At 48.5% G+C, this 17,944-nt stretch overlaps 1 protein-coding gene across 2 annotated transcripts in view; it reads right to left on the bottom strand.

Annotated features, from left to right (window-relative positions):
• RB195_012619 (uncharacterized protein) overlaps positions 1 to 17,944 on the bottom strand; it is a gene marked incomplete at both ends in the record, with an annotated part of 63,981 nt that overhangs the window by 10,622 nt on the left and 35,415 nt on the right. The window contains 17 exons of one of the 2 annotated variants that reach the window (XM_064202074.1): positions 39 to 1,042; positions 1,095 to 1,614; positions 1,707 to 2,324; positions 2,380 to 2,650; positions 2,756 to 3,452; positions 3,505 to 4,295; positions 4,358 to 4,728; positions 4,788 to 5,380; positions 5,435 to 6,314; positions 6,373 to 7,861; positions 7,964 to 8,628; positions 8,687 to 9,321; positions 9,371 to 11,423; positions 11,492 to 12,226; positions 12,282 to 13,557; positions 13,628 to 13,671; positions 13,724 to 17,204. In XM_064202074.1, coding sequence (XP_064057954.1) covers positions 39 to 1,042; positions 1,095 to 1,614; positions 1,707 to 2,324; positions 2,380 to 2,650; positions 2,756 to 3,452; positions 3,505 to 4,295; positions 4,358 to 4,728; positions 4,788 to 5,380; positions 5,435 to 6,314; positions 6,373 to 7,861; positions 7,964 to 8,628; positions 8,687 to 9,321; positions 9,371 to 11,423; positions 11,492 to 12,226; positions 12,282 to 13,557; positions 13,628 to 13,671; positions 13,724 to 17,204 — 16,123 coding nt within the window. Of the gene's footprint in view, positions 1 to 38; positions 1,043 to 1,094; positions 1,615 to 1,706; positions 2,325 to 2,379; positions 2,651 to 2,755; positions 3,453 to 3,504; positions 5,381 to 5,434; positions 6,315 to 6,372; positions 7,862 to 7,963; positions 8,629 to 8,686; positions 9,322 to 9,370; positions 11,424 to 11,475; positions 12,227 to 12,281; positions 13,558 to 13,627; positions 13,672 to 13,723; positions 17,205 to 17,944 lie in introns of both variants that reach the window. The other variant, XM_064202072.1, reaches the window with a different exon arrangement.

Raw genomic sequence — 17,944 nt, 5'->3', positions numbered from 1 at the left:
CCGGAGGCGGTGGTGGTGCCACTGTCGTAGGCGTTGACCAGAAGGTCGATCTCGAGACCGGACGCTTCCTCTTGTCTTCTCAACTCTATCTCGACTGTAATAGTGGCTTCGCCTTCTCGTTCCTCAACGATGACTTCTTTCTGTTCTACAACCAACTCCTCGCCTCGCTTTTCCACTATTTCTGGTTTCTTCTCTTCTGCCACAGCATCCACTTCTTGTTCGGTCTTTTCCGCTGCAGTGATTGGAGCCACAACAACGGCTTCATCCTTCTGCTCAGTCTTTTCAACGGTGATTTCTTCGACCTTCTCTGGGACTGTTTCGGAAACAGGAACCTTCTCTATTTCTGCTGGTTTCTTCTCTTCTGCCACAGCATCCACTTCTTGTTCGGTCTTTTCCGCTGCAGTGATTGGAGCCACAACAACGGCTTCATCCTTCTGCTCAGTCTTTTCAGCAGCGATTTCTTCGACCTTCTCTGGGAGTGTCTCGGTAGCTGGAACCTTCTCATCTTCAGGTTTCTCTTTCCTTTCCACGGTTATTTTCTTCTTCGGAGCGGACGCAGCGGTGGTGGTGCCACTGTCGTAGGCGTTGACCAGAAGGTCGATCTCGAGACCGGACGCTTCCTCTTGTCTTCTCAACTCTATCTCGACTGTAATAGTGGCTTCGCCTTCTCGTTCCTCAACGATGACTTCTTTCTGTTCTACAACCAACTCCTCGCCTCGCTTTTCCACTATTTCTAGTTTCTTCTCTTCTGCCACAGCATCCACTTCTTGTTCGGTCTTTTCCGCAGTAGAGATTGGAGCCACAACAACGGCTTCATCCTTCTGCTCAGTCTTTTCAACGGTGATTTCTTCGACCTTCTCTGGGACTGTTTCGGAAACAGGAACCTTCTCTATTTCTGCTGGTTTCTTCTCTTCTGCCACAGCATCCACTTCTTGTTCGGTCTTTTCCGCTGCAGTGATTGGAGCCACAACAACGGCTTCATCTTTCTGTTCAGTCTTTTCAACAGCGATTTCTTCGACCTTCTCTGGGACTGTCTCGGTAGCTGGAACCTTCTCTATTTCTGCTGGTTTCTTCTCTTCTGCCACAGCATCCACTTCTTGTTCGGTCGAAGCGGAACCCCTTCCGTTTCTTCTCTTCTGCCACAGCATCCACTTCTTGTTCGGTCTTTTCCGCTGCAGTGATTGGAGCCACAACAACGGCTTCATCTTTCTGTTCAGTCTTTTCAACCGCGATTTCTTCGACCTTCTCTGGGACTGTCTCGGAAACAGGAACCTTCTCTATTTCTGCTGGTTTCTTCTCTTCTGCCACAGCATCCACTTCTTGTTCGGTCTTTTCCGCTGCAGTGATTGGAGCCACAACAACGGCTTCATCCTTCTGCTCAGTCTTTTCAGCAGCGATTTCTTCGACCTTCTCTGGGAGTGTCTCGGTAGCTGGAACCTTCTCATCTTCAGGTTTCTCTTTCCTTTCCACGGTTATTTTCTTCTTCGGAGCGGACGCAGCGGTGGTGGTGCCACTGTCGTAGGCGTTGACCAGAAGGTCGATCTCGAGACCGGACGCTTCCTCTTGTCTTCTCAACTCTATCTCGACTGTAATAGTGGCTTCGCCTTCTCGTTCCTCAACGATGACTTCTTTCTGTTCTACAACCAACTCCTCGCCTCGCTTTTCCACTATATTTCTGGTTTCTTCTCTTCTGCCACAGCATCCACTTCTTGTTCGGTCTTTTCCGCTGCAGTGATTGGAGCCACAACAACGGCTTCATCCTTCTGCTCAGTCTTTTCAACGGTGATTTCTTCGACCTTCTCTGGGACTGTTTCGGAAACAGGAACCTTCTCTATTTCTGCTGGTTTCTTCTCTTCTGCCACAGCATCCACTTCTTGTTCGGTCTTTTCCGCTGCAGTGATTGGAGCCACAACAACGGCTTCATCCTTCTGCTCAGTCTTTTCAGCAGCGATTTCTTCGACCTTCTCTGGGAGTGTCTCGGTAGCTGGAACCTTCTCATCTTCAGGTTTCTCTTTCCTTTCCTCGGTTATTCTCTTCTTCGGTGCAGACGGAGCGGTGGTGGTGCCACTGTCGTAGGCGTTGACCAGAAGGTCGATCTCGAGACCGGACGCTTCCTCTTGTCTTCTCAACTCTATCTCGACTGTAATAGTGGCTTCGCCTTCTCGTTCCTCAACGATGGCTTCTTTCTGTTCTACAACCAACTCCTCGCCTCGCTTTTCCACTATTTCTGGTTTCTTCTCTTCTGCCACAGCATCCACTTCTTGTTCGGTCTTTTCCGCAGTAGAGATTGGAGCCACAACAACGGCTTCATCCTTCTGCTCAGTCTTTTCAACAGGTGATTTCTTCGACCTTCTCTGGGAGTGTCTCGGAAACAGGAACCTTCTCTATTTCTGCTGGTTTCTTCTCTTCTGCCACAGCATCCACTTCTTGTTCGGTCTTTTCCGCTGCAGTGATTGGAGCCACAACAACGGCTTCATCCTTCTGCTCAGTCTTTTCAGCAGCGATTTCTTCGACCTTCTCTGGGAGTGTCTCGGTAGCTGGAACCTTCTCATCTTCAGGTTTCTCTTTCCTTTCCACGGTTATTCTTCTTCTTCGGAGCGGACGCAGCGGTGGTGGTGCCACTGTCGTAGGCGTTGACCAGAAGGTCGATCTCGAGACCGGACGCTTCCTCTTGTCTTCTCAACTCTATCTCGACTGTAATAGTGGCTTCGCCTTCTCGCTCCTCAACGATGCTTCTTTCTGTTCTACAACCAACTCCTCGCCTCGCTTTTCCACTATTTCTAGTTTCTTCTCTTCTGCCACAGCATCCACTTCTTGTTCGGTCTTTTCCGCAGTAGAGATTGGAGCCACAACAACGGCTTCATCCTTCTGCTCAGTCTTTTCAACGGTGATTTCTTCGACCTTCTCTGGGACTGTCTCGGTAGCTGGAACCTTCTCTATTTCTGCTGGTTTCTTCTCTTCTGCCACAGCATCCACTTCTTGTTCGGTCTTTTCCGCTGCAGTGATTGGAGCCACAACAACGGCTTCATCCTTCTGCTCAGTCTTTTCGACAGTGATTTCTTCGACCTTCTCTGGGACTGTCTCGGTAGCTGGAACCTTCTCTATTTCTGCTGGTTTCTTCTCTTCTGCCACAGCATCCACTTCTTGTTCGGTCTTTTCCGCTGCAGTGATTGGAGCCACAACAACGGCTTCATCTTTCTGTTCAGTCTTTTCAACAGCGATTTCTTCGACCTTCTCTGGGACTGTCTCGGAAACAGGAACCTTCTCTATTTCTGCTGGTTTCTTCTCTTCTGCCACAGCATCCACTTCTTGTTCGGTCTTTTCCGCTGCAGTGATTGGAGCCACAACAACGGCTTCATCCTTCTGCTCAGTCTTTTCAGCAGCGATTTCTTCGACCTTCTCTGGGAGTGTCTCGGTAGCTGGAACCTTCTCATCTTCAGGTTTCTCTTTTCCTTTCCACGGTTATTCTCTTCTTCGGAGCGGACGCAGCGGTGGTGGTGCCACTGTCGTAGGCGTTGACCAGAAGGTCGATCTCGAGACCGGACGCTTCCTCTTGTCTTCTCAACTCTATCTCGACTGTAATAGTGGCTTCGCCTTCTCGCTCCTCAACGATGACTTCTTTCTGTTCTACAACCAACTCCTCGCCTCGCTTTTCCACTATTTCTAGTTTCTTCTCTTCTGCCACAGCATCCACTTCTTGTTCGGTCTTTTCCGCAGTAGAGATTGGAGCCACAACAACGGCTTCATCCTTCTGCTCAGTCTTTTCAACGGTGATTTCTTCGACCTTCTCTGGGACTGTTTCGGAAACAGGAACCTTCTCTATTTCTGCTGGTTTCTTCTCTTCTGCCACAGCATCCACTTCTTGTTCGGTCTTTTCCGCTGCAGTGATTGGAGCCACAACAACGGCTTCATCCTTCTGCTCAGTCTTTTCAACGGCGATTTCTTCGACCTTCTCTGGGACTGTCTCGGTAACAGGAACCTTCTCTATTTCTGCTGGTTTCTTCTCTTCTGCCACAGCATCCACTTCTTGTTCGGTCTTTTCCGCTGCAGTGATTGGAGCCACAACAACGGCTTCATCCTTCTGCTCAGTCTTTTCAGCAGCGATTTCTTCGACCTTCTCTGGGAGTGTCTCGGTAGCTGGAACCTTCTCATCTTCAGGTTTCTCTTTTCCTATTCCTCGGTTATTCTCTTCTTCGGTGCAGACGGAGCGGTGGTGGTGCCACTGTCGTAGGCGTTGACCAGAAGGTCGATCTCGAGACCGGACGCTTCCTCTTGTCTTCTCAACTCTATCTCGACTGTAATAGTGGCTTCGCCTTCTCGTTCCTCAACGATGACTTCTTTCTGTTCTACAACCAACTCCTCGCCTCGCTTTTCCACTATTTCTGGTTTCTTCTCTTCTGCCACAGCATCCACTTCTTGTTCGGTCTTTTCCGCAGTAGAGATTGGAGCCACAACAACGGCTTCATCCTTCTGCTCAGTCTTTTCAACAGTGATTTCTTCGACCTTCTCTGGGACTGTTTCGGAAACAGGAACCTTCTCTATTTCTGCTGGTTTCTTCTCTTCTGCCACAGCATCCACTTCTTGTTCGGTCTTTTCCGCTGCAGTGATTGGAGCCACAACAACGGCTTCATCCTTCTGCTCAGTCTTTTCAGCAGCGATTTCTTCGACCTTCTCTGGGAGTGTCTCGGTAGCTGGAACCTTCTCATCTTCAGGTTTCTCTTTCCTTTCCTCGGTTATTCTCTTCTTCGGGACGGAGCGGTGGTGGTGCCACTGTCGTAGGCGTTGACCAGAAGGTCGATCTCGAGACCGGACGCTTCCTCTTGTCTTCTCAACTCTATCTCGACTGTAATAGTGGCTTCGCCTTCTCGTTCCTCAACGATGACTTCTTTCTGTTCTACAACCAACTCCTCGCCTCGCTTTTCCACTATTTCTGGTTTCTTCTCTTCTGCCACAGCATCCACTTCTTGTTCGGTCTTTTCCGCAGTAGAGATTGGAGCCACAACAACGGCTTCATCCTTCTGCTCAGTCTTTTCAACAGTGATTTCTTCGACCTTCTCTGGGAGTGTCTCGGAAACAGGAACCTTCTCTATTTCTGCTGGTTTCTTCTCTTCTGCCACAGCATCCACTTCTTGTTCGGTCTTTTCCGCTGCAGTGATTGGAGCCACAACAACGGCTTCATCTTTCTGTTCAGTCTTTTCAACAGCGATTTCTTCGACCTTCTCTGGGACTGTCTCGGTAGCTGGAACCTTCTCACTTAGGTTCTTTTTTCGGTTATTCCTTCTTCGGGCGACGAGCGGTGGTGGTGCCACTGTCGTAGGCGTTGACCAGAAGGTCGATCTCGAGACCGGACGCTTCCTCTTGTCTTCCAACTCTATCTCGACTGTAATAGTGGCTTTCTTTCTCAACGATGACTTCTTTCTGTTCTACAACCAACCCTCGCCTCGCTTTTCCACTATTTCTGCTGGTTTCTTCTCTTCTGCCACAGCATCCACTTCTTGTTCGGTCTTTTCCGCCGTAGAGATTGGAGCCACAACAACGGCTTCATCCTTCTGCTCAGTCTTTTCAACAGTGATTTCTTCGACCTTCTCTGGGAGTGTCTCGGAAACAGGAACCTTCTCTATTTCTGCTGGTTTCTTCTCTTCTGCCACAGCATCCACTTCTTGTTCGGTCTTTTCCGCTGCAGTGATTGGAGCCACAACAACGGCTTCATCCTTCTGCTCAGTCTTTTCAGCAGCGATTTCTTCGACCTTCTCTGGGAGTGTCTCGGTAGCTGGAACCTTCTCATCTTCAGGTTTCTCTTTCCTTTCCACGGTTATTTTCTTCTTCGGAGCGGACGCAGCGGTGGTGGTGCCACTGTCGTAGGCGTTGACCAGAAGGTCGATCTCGAGACCGGACGCTTCCTCTTGTCTTCTCAACTCTATCTCGACTGTAATAGTGGCTTCGCCTTCTCGTTCCTCAACGATGACTTCTTTCTGTTCTACAACCAACTCCTCGCCTCGCTTTTCCACTATTTCTAGTTTCTTCTCTTCTGCCACAGCATCCACTTCTTGTTCGGTCTTTTCCGCAGTAGAGATTGGAGCCACAACAACGGCTTCATCCTTCTGCTCAGTCTTTTCAACGGTGATTTCTTCGACCTTCTCTGGGACTGTTTCGGAAACAGGAACCTTCTCTATTTCTGCTGGTTTCTTCTCTTCTGCCACAGCATCCACTTCTTGTTCGGTCTTTTCCGCTGCAGTGATTGGAGCCACAACAACGGCTTCATCTTTCTGTTCAGTCTTTTCAACAGCGATTTCTTCGACCTTCTCTGGGACTGTCTGAAACAGGAACCTTCTCTATTTCTGCTGGTTTCTTCTCTTCTGCCACAGCATCCACTTCTTGTTCGGTCTTTTCCGCTGCAGTGATTGGAGCCACAACAACGGCTTCATCCTTCTGCTCAGTCTTTTCAGCAGCGATTTCTTCGACCTTCTCTGGGAGTGTCTCGGTAGCTGGAACCTTCTCATCTTCAGGTTTCTCTTTCCTTTCCTCGGTTATTTTCTTCTTCGGAGCGGACGCAGCGGTGGTGGTGCCACTGTCGTAGGCGTTGACCAGAAGGTCGATCTCGAGACCGGACGCTTCCTCTTGTCTTCTCAACTCTATCTCGACTGTAATAGTGGCTTCGCCTTCTCGTTCCTCAACGATGACTTCTTTCTGTTCTACAACCAACTCCTCGCCTCGCTTTTCCACTATTTCTGGTTTCTTCTCTTCTGCCACAGCATCCACTTCTTGTTCGGTCTTTTCCGCAGTAGAGATTGGAGCCACAACAATGGCTTCATCCTTCTGCTCAGTCTTTTCAACAGCGATTTCTTCGACCTTCTCTGGGACTGTCTCGGAAACAGGAACCTTCTCTATTTCTGCTGGTTTCTTCTCTTCTGCCACAGCATCCACTTCTTGTTCGGTCTTTTCCGCTGCAGTGATTGGAGCCACAACAACGGCTTCATCCTTCTGCTCAGTCTTTTCAGCAGCGATTTCTTCGACCTTCTCTGGGAGTGTCTCGGTAGCTGGAACCTTCTCATCTTCAGGTTTCTCTTTCCTTTCCACGGTTATTTTCTTCTTCGGAGCGGACGCAGCGGTGGTGGTGCCACTGTCGTAGGCGTTGACCAGAAGGTCGATCTCGAGACCGGACGCTTCCTCTTGTCTTCTCAACTCTATCTCGACTGTAATAGTGGCTTCGCCTTCTCGTTCCTCAACGATGACTTCTTTCTGTTCTACAACCAACTCCTCGCCTCGCTTTTCCACTATTTCTAGTTTCTTCTCTTCTGCCACAGCATCCACTTCTTGTTCGGTCTTTTCCGCAGTAGAGATTGGAGCCACAACAACGGCTTCATCCTTCTGCTCAGTCTTTTCAACGGTGATTTCTTCGACCTTCTCTGGGACTGTTTCGGAAACAGGAACCTTCTCTATTTCTGCTGGTTTCTTCTCTTCTGCCACAGCATCCACTTCTTGTTCGGTCTTTTCCGCTGCAGTGATTGGAGCCACAACAACGGCTTCATCTTTCTGTTCAGTCTTTTCAACAGCGATTTCTTCGACCTTCTCTGGGACTGTCTCGGAAACAGGAACCTTCTCTATTTCTGCTGGTTTCTTCTCTTCTGCCACAGCATCCACTTCTTGTTCGGTCTTTTCCGCTGCAGTGATTGGAGCCACAACAACGGCTTCATCCTTCTGCTCAGTCTTTTCAGCAGCGATTTCTTCGACCTTCTCTGGGAGTGTCTCGGTAGCTGGAACCTTCTCATTCCTCTTCAGCTCTTTCTCTCGGTTATTCTCTTCTTCGGGGAGAGGGAGCGGTGGTGGTGCCACTGTCGTAGGCGTTGACCAGAAGGTCGATCTCGAGACCGGACGCTTCCTCTTGTCTTCTCAACTCTATCTCGACTGTAATAGTGGCTTCGCCTTCTCGTTCCTCAACACGCTCTTTCTTTCTACAACCAACTCCTCGCCTCGCTTTTCCACTATTTCTGGTTTCTTCTCTTCTGCCACAGCATCCACTTCTTGTTCGGTCTTTTCCGCAGTAGAGATTGGAGCCACAACAACGGCTTCATCCTTCTGCTCAGTCTTTTCAACGGTGATTTCTTCGACCTTCTCTGGGACTGTTTCGGAAACAGGAACCTTCTCTATTTCTGCTGGTTTCTTCTCTTCTGCCACAGCATCCACTTCTTGTTCGGTCTTTTCCGCTGCAGTGATTGGAGCCACAACAACGGCTTCATCTTTCTGTTCAGTCTTTTCAACAGCGATTTCTTCGACCTTCTCTGGGACTGTCTCGGTAGCTGGAACCTTCTCATCTTCAGGTTTCTCTTTTCTTTCCTCGGTTATTCTCTTCTTCGGTGCAGACGGAGCGGTGGTGGTGCCACTGTCGTAGGCGTTGACCAGAAGGTCGATCTCGAGACCGGACGCTTCCTCTTGTCTTCTCAACTCTATCTCGACTGTAATAGTGGCTTCGCCTTCTCGTTCCTCAACGATGACTTCTTTCTGTTCTACAACCAACTCCTCGCCTCGCTTTTCCACTATTTCTGGTTTCTTCTCTTCTGCCACAGCATCCACTTCTTGTTCGGTCTTTTCCGCTGCAGTGATTGGAGCCACAACAACGGCTTCATCTTTCTGTTCAGTCTTTTCAACAGCGATTTCTTCGACCTTCTCTGGGACTGTCTCGGGGAACCTTCTCATCTTCAGGTTCCTCTTTCCTTTCCCGGTTATTTTCTTCTCGGAGCGGCCAGCGGTGTGGTGCCACTGTCGTAGGCGTTGACCAGAAGGTCGACTCGAGACCGGACGCTTCCTCTTTCTTCTCACCTATCTCGACTGCAACAGTGGCTTCGTCCTCTCCGTCCAACATGACTTCTTTCTGTTCTACAACCAACTCCTCGCCTCGCTTTTCCACTATTTCTGGTTTCTTCTCTTCTGCCACAGCATCCACTTCTTGTTCGGTCTTTTCCGCAGCAGAGATTGGAGCCACAACAACGGCTTCATCCTTCTGCTCAGTCTTTTCAACAGTGATTTCTTCGACCTTCTCTGGGAGTGTCTCGGAAACCTCATTTCGCTGGTTTCTTCTCTTCGCCACAGCATCCACTTCTGTTCGGTCTTTTCCGCTCAGTGATTGGAGCCACAACAACGGCTTCATCCTTCTGCTCAGTCTTTCAGCAGCGATTTCTTCGACCTTCCGGGACTGTTTCGAAAAAGGAACCTTCTCTATTTCTGCTGGTTTCTTCTCTTCTGCCACAGCATCCACTTCTTGTTCGGTCTTTTCCGCTGCAGTGATTGGAGCCACAACAACGGCTTCATCCCCAACCACTCCCACTTACAGCGATTACCTCGCTAAACAGGAACCTCCGCCCCCCCAACACACGCCCCAACGCAGTCTTTAGCAGCGATCTCGACCTCTCTGTCAAAACGACCTCCTTCTCTGGTTTCTTCTCTTCTGCCACAGCATCCACTTCTGTTCGGTCTTTTCCGCTGCAGTGTTGAGCCACAACAACGGCTTCATCCTTCTGCTCAGTCTTTTCAGCAGCGATTTCTTCGACCTTCTCTGGGACTGTTTCGAAAACAGGAACCTTCTCTATTTCTGCTGGTTTCTTCTCTTCTGCCACAGCATCCACTTCTTGTTCGGTCTTTTCCGCTGCAGTAATTGGAGCCACAACAACGGCTTCATCCTTCTGCTCAGTCTTTTCAGCAGCGATTTCTTCGACCTTCTCTGGGACTGTTTCGGAAACAGGAACCTTCTCTATTTCTGCTGGTTTCTTCTCTTCTGCCACAGCATCCACTTCTTGTTCGGTCTTTTCCGCTGCAGTGATTGGTGCCACAACAACGGCTTCATCCTTCTGCTCAGTCTTTTCAGCAGCGATTTCTTCGACCTTCTCTGGGACTGTCTCGGTAGCTGGAACCTTCTCATCTTCAGGTTTCTCTTTTCTTTCCTCGGTTATTCTCTTCTTCGGTGCAGACGGAGCGGTGGTGGTGCCACTGTCGTAGGCGTTGACCAGAAGGTCGATCTCGAGACCGGACGCTTCCTCTTGTCTTCTCAACTCTATCTCGATTGTAATAGTGGCTTCGCCTTCTCGTTCCTCAACGATGACTTCTTTCTGTTCTACAACCAACTCCTCGCCTCGCTTTTCCACTATTTCTGGTTTCTTCTCTTCTGCCACAGCATCCACTTCTTGTTCGGTCTTTTCCGCAGTAGAGATTGGAGCCACAACAATGGCTTCATCCTTCTGCTCAGTCTTTTCAACGGTGATTTCTTCGACCTTCTCTGGGACTGTTTCGGAAACAGGAACCTTCTCTATTTCTGCTGGTTTCTTCTCTTCTGCCACAGCATCCACTTCTTGTTCGGTCTTTTCCGCTGCAGTGATTGGAGCCACAACAACGGCTTCATCTTTCTGTTCAGTCTTTTCAACAGCGATTTCTTCGACCTTCTCTGGGACTGTCTCGGTAGCTGGAACCTTCTCATCTTCAGGTTTCTCTTTCCTTTCCACGGTTATTCTCTTCTTCGGAGCGGACGCAGCGGTGGTGGTGCCACTGTCGTAGGCGTTGACCAGAAGGTCGATCTCGAGACCGGACGCTTCCTCTTGTCTTCTCAACTCTATCTCGACTGTAATAGTGGCTTCGCCTTCTCGTTCCTCAACGATGACTTCTTTCTGTTCTACAACCAACTCCTCGCCTCGCTTTTCCACTATTTCTGGTTTCTTCTCTTCTGCCACAGCATCCACTTCTTGTTCGGTCTTTTCCGCTGCAGTGATTGGAGCCACAACAACGGCTTCATCCTTCTGCTCAGTCTTTTCAGCAGCGATTTCTTCGACCTTCTCTGGGAGTGTCTCGGTAGCTGGAACCTTCTCATCTTCAGGTTTCTCTTTCCTTTCCACGGTTATTTTCTTCTTCGGAGCGGACGCAGCGGTGGTGGTGCCACTGTCGTAGGCGTTGACCAGAAGGTCGATCTCGAGACCGGACGCTTCCTCTTGTCTTCTCAACTCTATCTCGACTGTAATAGTGGCTTCGCCTTCTCGTTCCTCAACGATGACTTCTTTCTGTTCTACAACCAACTCCTCGCCTCGCTTTTCCACTATTTCTGGTTTCTTCTCTTCTGCCACAGCATCCACTTCTTGTTCGGTCTTTTCCGCAGTAGAGATTGGAGCCACAACAACGGCTTCATCCTTCTGCTCAGTCTTTTCAACAGTGATTTCTTCGACCTTCTCTGGGAGTGTCTCGGAAACAGGAACCTTCTCTATTTCTGCTGGTTTCTTCTCTTCTGCCACAGCATCCACTTCTTGTTCGGTCTTTTCCGCTGCAGTGATTGGAGCCACAACAACGGCTTCATCCTTCTGCTCAGTCTTTTCAGCAGCGATTTCTTCGACCTTCTCTGGGAGTGTCTCGGTAGCTGGAACCTTCTCATCTTCAGGTTTCTCTTCTTTCTTTCCTCGGTTATTCTCTTCTTCGGTGCAGACGGAGCGGTGGTGGTGCCACTGTCGTAGGCGTTGACCAGAAGGTCGATCTCGAGACCGGACGCTTCCTCTTGTCTTCTCAACTCTATCTCGATTGTAATAGTGGCATCGCCTTCTCGTTCCTCAACGATGACTTCTTTCTGTTCTACAACCAACTCCTCGCCTCGCTTTTCCACTATTTCTGGTTTGTTCTCTTCTGCCACAGCATCCACTTCTTGTTCGGTCTTTTCCGCAGTAGAGATTGGAGCCACAACAACGGCTTCATCCTTCTGCTCAGTCTTTTCAACGGTGATTTCTTCGACCTTCTCTGGGACTGTCTCGGTAGCTGGAACCTTCTCTATTTGTGCTGGTTTCTTCTCTTCTGCCACAGCATCCACTTCTTGTTCGGTCTTTTCCGCTGCAGTGATTGGAGCCACAACAACGGCTTCATCCTTCTGCTCAGTCTTTTCAGCAGCGATTTCTTCGACCTTCTCTGGGACTGTTTCGAAAACAGGAACCTTCTCTATTTCTGCTGGTTTCTTCTCTTCTGCCACAGCATCCACTTCTTGTTCGGTCTTTTCCGCTGCAGTGATTGGAGCCACAACAACGGCTTCATCCTTCTGCTCAGTCTTTTCAGCAGCGATTTCTTCGACCTTCTCTGGGACTGTTTCGAAAACAGGAACCTTCTCTATTTCTGCTGGTTTCTTCTCTTCTGCCACAGCATCCACTTCTTGTTCGGTCTTTTCCGCTGCAGTAATTGGAGCCACAACAACGGCTTCATCCTTCTGCTCAGTCTTTTCAGCAGCGATTTCTTCGACCTTCTCTGGGACTGTTTCGGAAACAGCGAACCTTCTCTATTTCTGCTGGTTTCTTCTCTTCTGCCACAGCATCCACTTCTTGTTCGGTCTTTTCCGCTGCAGTGATTGGAGCCACAACAACGGCTTCATCCTTCTGCTCAGTCTTTTCAGCAGCGATTTCTTCGACCTTCTCTGGGACTGTCTCGGTAGCTGGAACCTTCTCATCTTCAGGTTTCTCTTTTCTTTCCTCGGTTATTCTCTTCTTCGGTGCAGACGGAGCGGTGGTGGTGCCACTGTCGTAGGCGTTGACCAGAAGGTCGATCTCGAGACCGGACGCTTCCTCTTGTCTTCTCAACTCTATCTCGATTGTAATAGTGGCTTCGCCTTCTCGTTCCTCAACGATGACTTCTTTCTGTTCTACAACCAACTCCTCGCCTCGCTTTTCCACTATTTCTGGTTTCTTCTCTTCTGCCACAGCATCCACTTCTTGTTCGGTCTTTTCCGCAGTAGAGATTGGAGCCACAACAACGGCTTCATCCTTCTGCTCAGTCTTTTCAGCAGCGATTTCTTCGACCTTCTCTGGGACTGTTTCGGAAACAGGAACCTTCTCTATTTCTGCTGGTTTCTTCTCTTCTGCCACAGCATCCACTTCTTGTTCGGTCTTTTCCGCTGCAGTGATTGGAGCCACAACAACGGCTTCATCCTTCTGCTCAGTCTTTTCGACGGTGATTTCTTCGACCTTCTCTGGGACTGTCTCGGTAGCTGGAACCTTCTCTATTTCTGCTGGTTTCTTCTCTTCTGCCACAGCATCCACTTCTTGTTCGGTCTTTTCCGCTGCAGTGATTGGAGCCACAACAACGGCTTCATCTTTCTGTTCAGTCTTTTCAACAGCGATTTCTTCGACCTTCTCTGGGACTGTTTCGGAAACAGGAACCTTCTCTATTTCTGCTGGTTTCTTCTCTTCTGCCACAGCATCCACTTCTTGTTCGGTCTTTTCCGCAGTAGAGATTGGAGCCACAACAACGGCTTCATCCTTCTGCTCAGTCTTTTCAACGGTGATTTCTTCGACCTTCTCTGGGACTGTCTCGGTAGCTGGAACCTTCTCTATTTGTGCTGGTTTCTTCTCTTCTGCCACAGCATCCACTTCTTGTTCGGTCTTTTCCGCAGTAGAGATTGGAGCCACAACAACGGCTTCATCCTTCTGCTCAGTCTTTTCAACGGTGATTTCTTCGACCTTCTCTGGGACTGTCTCGGTAGCTGGAACCTTCTCTATTTGTGCTGGTTTCTTCTCTTCTGCCACAGCATCCACTTTTGTTCGGTCTTTTCCGCTGCAGTGATTGGAGCCACAACAACGGCTTCATCCTTCTGCTCAGTCTTTTCAGCAGCGATTTCTTCGACCTTCCGGGACGAGCCACAACAACGGCTTCATCCTTCTGCTCAGTCTTTTCAGCAGCGATTTCTTCGACCTTCTCTGGGACTGTTTCGAAAACAAACTTCGACAGGAACCTTCTCTATTTCTGCTGGTTTCTTCTCTTCTGCCACAGCATCCACTTCTTGTTCGGTCTTTTCCGCTGCAGTGATTGGAGCCACAACAACGGCTTCATCCTTCTGCTCAGTCTTTTCAGCAGCGATTTCTTCGACCTTATCTGGGACTGTTTCGAAAACAGGAACCTTCTCTATTTCTGCTGGTTTCTTCTCTTCTGCCACAGCATCCACTTCTTGTTCGGTCTTTTCCGCTGCAGTAATTGGAGCCACAACAACGGCTTCATCCTTCTGCTCAGTCTTTTCAGCAGCGATTTCTTCGACCTTCTCTGGGACTGTTTCGGAAACAGGAACCTTCTCTATTTCTGCTGGTTTCTTCTCTTCTGCCACAGCATCCACTTCTTGTTCGGTCTTTTCCGCTGCAGTGATTGGAGCCACAACAACGGCTTCATCCTTCTGCTCAGTCTTTTCAGCAGCGATTTCTTCGACCTTCTCTGGGACTGTCTCGGTAGCTGGAACCTTCTCATCTTCAGGTTTCTCTTTTCTTTCCTCGGTTATTCTCTTCTTCGGTGCAGACGGAGCGGTGGTGGTGCCACTGTCGTAGGCGTTGACCAGAAGGTCGATCTCGAGACCGGACGCTTCCTCTTGTCTTCTCAACTCTATCTCGATTGTAATAGTGGCTTCGCCTTCTCGTTCCTCAACGATGACTTCTTTCTGTTCTACAACCAACTCCTCGCCTCGCTTTTCCACTATTTCTGGTTTCTTCTCTTCTGCCACAGCATCCACTTCTTGTTCGGTCTTTTCCGCAGTAGAGATTGGAGCCACAACAACGGCTTCATCCTTCTGCTCAGTCTTTTCAACAGTGATTTCTTCGACCTTCTCTGGGAGTGTTTCGGAAACAGGAACCTTCTCTATTTCTGCTGGTTTCTTCTCTTCTGCCACAGCATCCACTTCTTGTTCGGTCTTTTCCGCTGCAGTGATTGGAGCCACAACAACGGCTTCATCCTTCTGCTCAGTCTTTTCAGCAGCGATTTCTTCGACCTTCTCTGGGAGTGTCTCGGTAGCTGGAACCTTCTCATCTTCAGGTTTCTCTTTTCTTTCCTCGGTTATTCTCTTCTTCGGTGCAGACGGAGCGGTGGTGGTGCCACTGTCGTAGGCGTTGACCAGAAGGTCGATCTCGAGACCGGACGCTTCCTCTTGTCTTCTCAACTCTATCTCGATTGTAATAGTGGCTTCGCCTTCTCGTTCCTCAACGATGACTTCTTTCTGTTCTACAACCAACTCCTCGCCTCGCTTTTCCACTATTTCTGGTTTGTTCTCTTCTGCCACAGCATCCACTTCTTGTTCGGTCTTTTCCGCAGTAGAGATTGGAGCCACAACAACGGCTTCATCCTTCTGCTCAGTCTTTTCAACGGTGATTTCTTCGACCTTCTCTGGGACTGTCTCGGTAGCTGGAACCTTCTCTATTTGTGCTGGTTTCTTCTCTTCTGCCACAGCATCCACTTCTTGTTCGGTCTTTTCCGCTGCAGTGATTGGAGCCACAACAACGGCTTCATCCTTCTGCTCAGTCTTTTCAGCAGCGATTTCTTCGACCTTCTCTGGGACTGTTTCGAAAACAGGAACCTTCTCTATTTCTGCTGGTTTCTTCTCTTCTGCCACAGCATCCACTTCTTGTTCGGTCTTTTCCGCTGCAGTGATTGGAGCCACAACAACGGCTTCATCCTTCTGCTCAGTCTTTTCAGCAGCGATTTCTTCGACCTTCTCTGGGACTGTTTCGAAAACAGGAACCTTCTCTATTTCTGCTGGTTTCTTCTCTTCTGCCACAGCATCCACTTCTTGTTCGGTCTTTTCCGCTGCAGTAATTGGAGCCACAACAACGGCTTCATCCTTCTGCTCAGTCTTTTCAGCAGCGATTTCTTCGACCTTCTCTGGGACTGTTTCGGAAACAGGAACCTTCTCTATTTCTGCTGGTTTCTTCTCTTCTGCCACAGCATCCACTTCTTGTTCGGTCTTTTCCGCTGCAGTGATTGGAGCCACAACAACGGCTTCATCCTTCTGCTCAGTCTTTTCAGCAGCGATTTCTTCGACCTTCTCTGGGACTGTCTCGGTAGCTGGAACCTTCTCATCTTCAGGTTTCTCTTTTCTTTCCTCGGTTATTTTCTTCTTTGGAGCGGACGCAGCGGTGGTGGTGCCACTGTCGTAGGCGTTGACCAGAAGGTCGATCTCGAGACCGGACGCTTCCTCTTGTCTTCTCAACTCTATCTCGACTGTAATAGTGGCTTCGCCTTCTCGTTCCTCAACGATGACTTCTTTCTGTTCTACAACCAACTCCTCGCCTCGCTTTTCCACTATTTCTGGTTTCTTCTCTTCTGCCACAGCATCCACTTCTTGTTCGGTCTTTTCCGCAGTAGAGATTGGAGCCACAACAACGGCTTCATCCTTCTGCTCAGTCTTTTCAACGGTGATTTCTTCGACCTTCTCTGGGACTGTCTCGGAAACAGGAACCTTCTCTATTTCTGCTGGTTTCTTCTCTTCTGCCACAGCATCCACTTCTTGTTCGGTCTTTTCCGCAGCAGTGATTGGAGCCACAACAACGGCTTCATCCTTCTGCTCAGTCTTTTCAACGGTGATTTCTTCGACCTTCTCTGGGACTGTCTCGGAAGCAGGAACCTTCTCTATTTCTGCTGGTTTCTTCTCTTCTGCCACAGCATCCACTTCTTGTTCGGTCTTTTCCGCAGCAGTGATTGGAGCCACATCAACGGCTTCATCCTTCTGCTCAGTCTTTTCAGCAGCGATTTCTTCGACCTTCTCTGGGACTGTCTCGGAAACAGGAACCTTCTCTATTTCTGCTGGTTTCTTCTCTTCTGCCACAGCATCCACTTCTTGTTCGGTCTTTTCCGCAGCAGTGATTGGAGCCACAACAACGGCTTCATCCTTCTGCTCAGTCTTTTCAACGGTGATTTCTTCGACCTTCTCTGGCACTTTCTCACTGACTGAAAACTGCACTTTTTCTGTTTTGTCTTCTGGTGCTGCAGTAACCAATTCTACAGTCTTTTCTGCAGTAGTGCCTGGAGGGGTAAGCGCGACCTCTTCCTTCTGCTGTTCTCTTTCACCCTTTTCAACAATGATTTTTTCGATTTCCGCTGATACTAATTTTGTGGTAGTAAGGTGTTTGCATTCTGCGATCTGTAATTCTTGAGTTTCTGGCGTAGAAATGTTGATGTCCTCTTTCTGTTTTTGTTTTTTTATCCTTTCTTCACTTCTGAGACATAGTGTTTCGGAGGCGAGGTCTTCCTCTTTTTCTTCTTGTTTTTCCTCCCCAGCTTGTTCCTCGTGTTTGCGCGTTTCTCTTTGGCTAGTTCTCGTTACAGTGCAGGTGGTTGTGCATCTACCTTTCTTGTTCTCTGCAGTGCAAACCACCTTTGTCTCGCCTTTTTTCAGGTTTTTTAGCGACAGTAGTGTGATTCCGTCTTCATAGATGCTGGCTCCGCACCTGAAATCTTTTTTTAATGCATCATACATTCTTTTTAGACTTCCAGATCAAGTGAAGTTTTTTGCTATCACTATATAGAAATGTATAGTCATTGCAAATGTTTACAAAACTTAATTAAACAAACTTTCACAGCTTTGAAATATTGTTCTCCTCCAATTTCTTGCCTATGCGTTAGACCCATGCTATTGCATGATTCTCTTCTTGCTAAAGCTTCGCAACATTGATTTCAGATGACCACAAGAGCATAGATTTCAAAAAAAAATGTGGAAATCTGAAGTGCTCGAAGCAGTTGTTGATTTGACTATCATGTAAATCCTTTGTGATCAGTATCATTAACGTAACCTAACACCTACCACAACAAGTTTGAGTAGGCAGTTTATTGATATAAAATACTTGGAAGGCAACAGTTGTGTTAGGCAGTCGTAGTTCAATGCTTTGATCTTGTAAATGCAGCTGGCTACTCATGCAAGTCGTCGGTCGCACAAATAAAGACAGCGCCACTTCCCTAGCATCATTTTTTACCCTGTGTATCCATGAGCAGCGCACAGGTAGTTGCTAGGACAGGCTCTCAACGGATTGATCCGTAATTCCCGTGCTCTGAGCTACGAGAGAGTTGCGAAACAAAGCTTTTTGACGGATGTTTTTGTACTCACTTAAGACTAAAAATTTAATTTTTAACATAAATCTCTAAACAAGTTTCTGATTGCTTATGATATTTTTCCAACCATTTTTCAAATATT

Source organism: Necator americanus, chromosome V (genome assembly GCF_031761385.1).
Source record: "Necator americanus strain Aroian chromosome V, whole genome shotgun sequence".
Lineage (NCBI taxonomy): Eukaryota > Metazoa > Nematoda > Chromadorea > Rhabditida > Ancylostomatidae > Necator > Necator americanus.
This window is presented reverse-complemented; position numbering and strand designations above follow the sequence as displayed.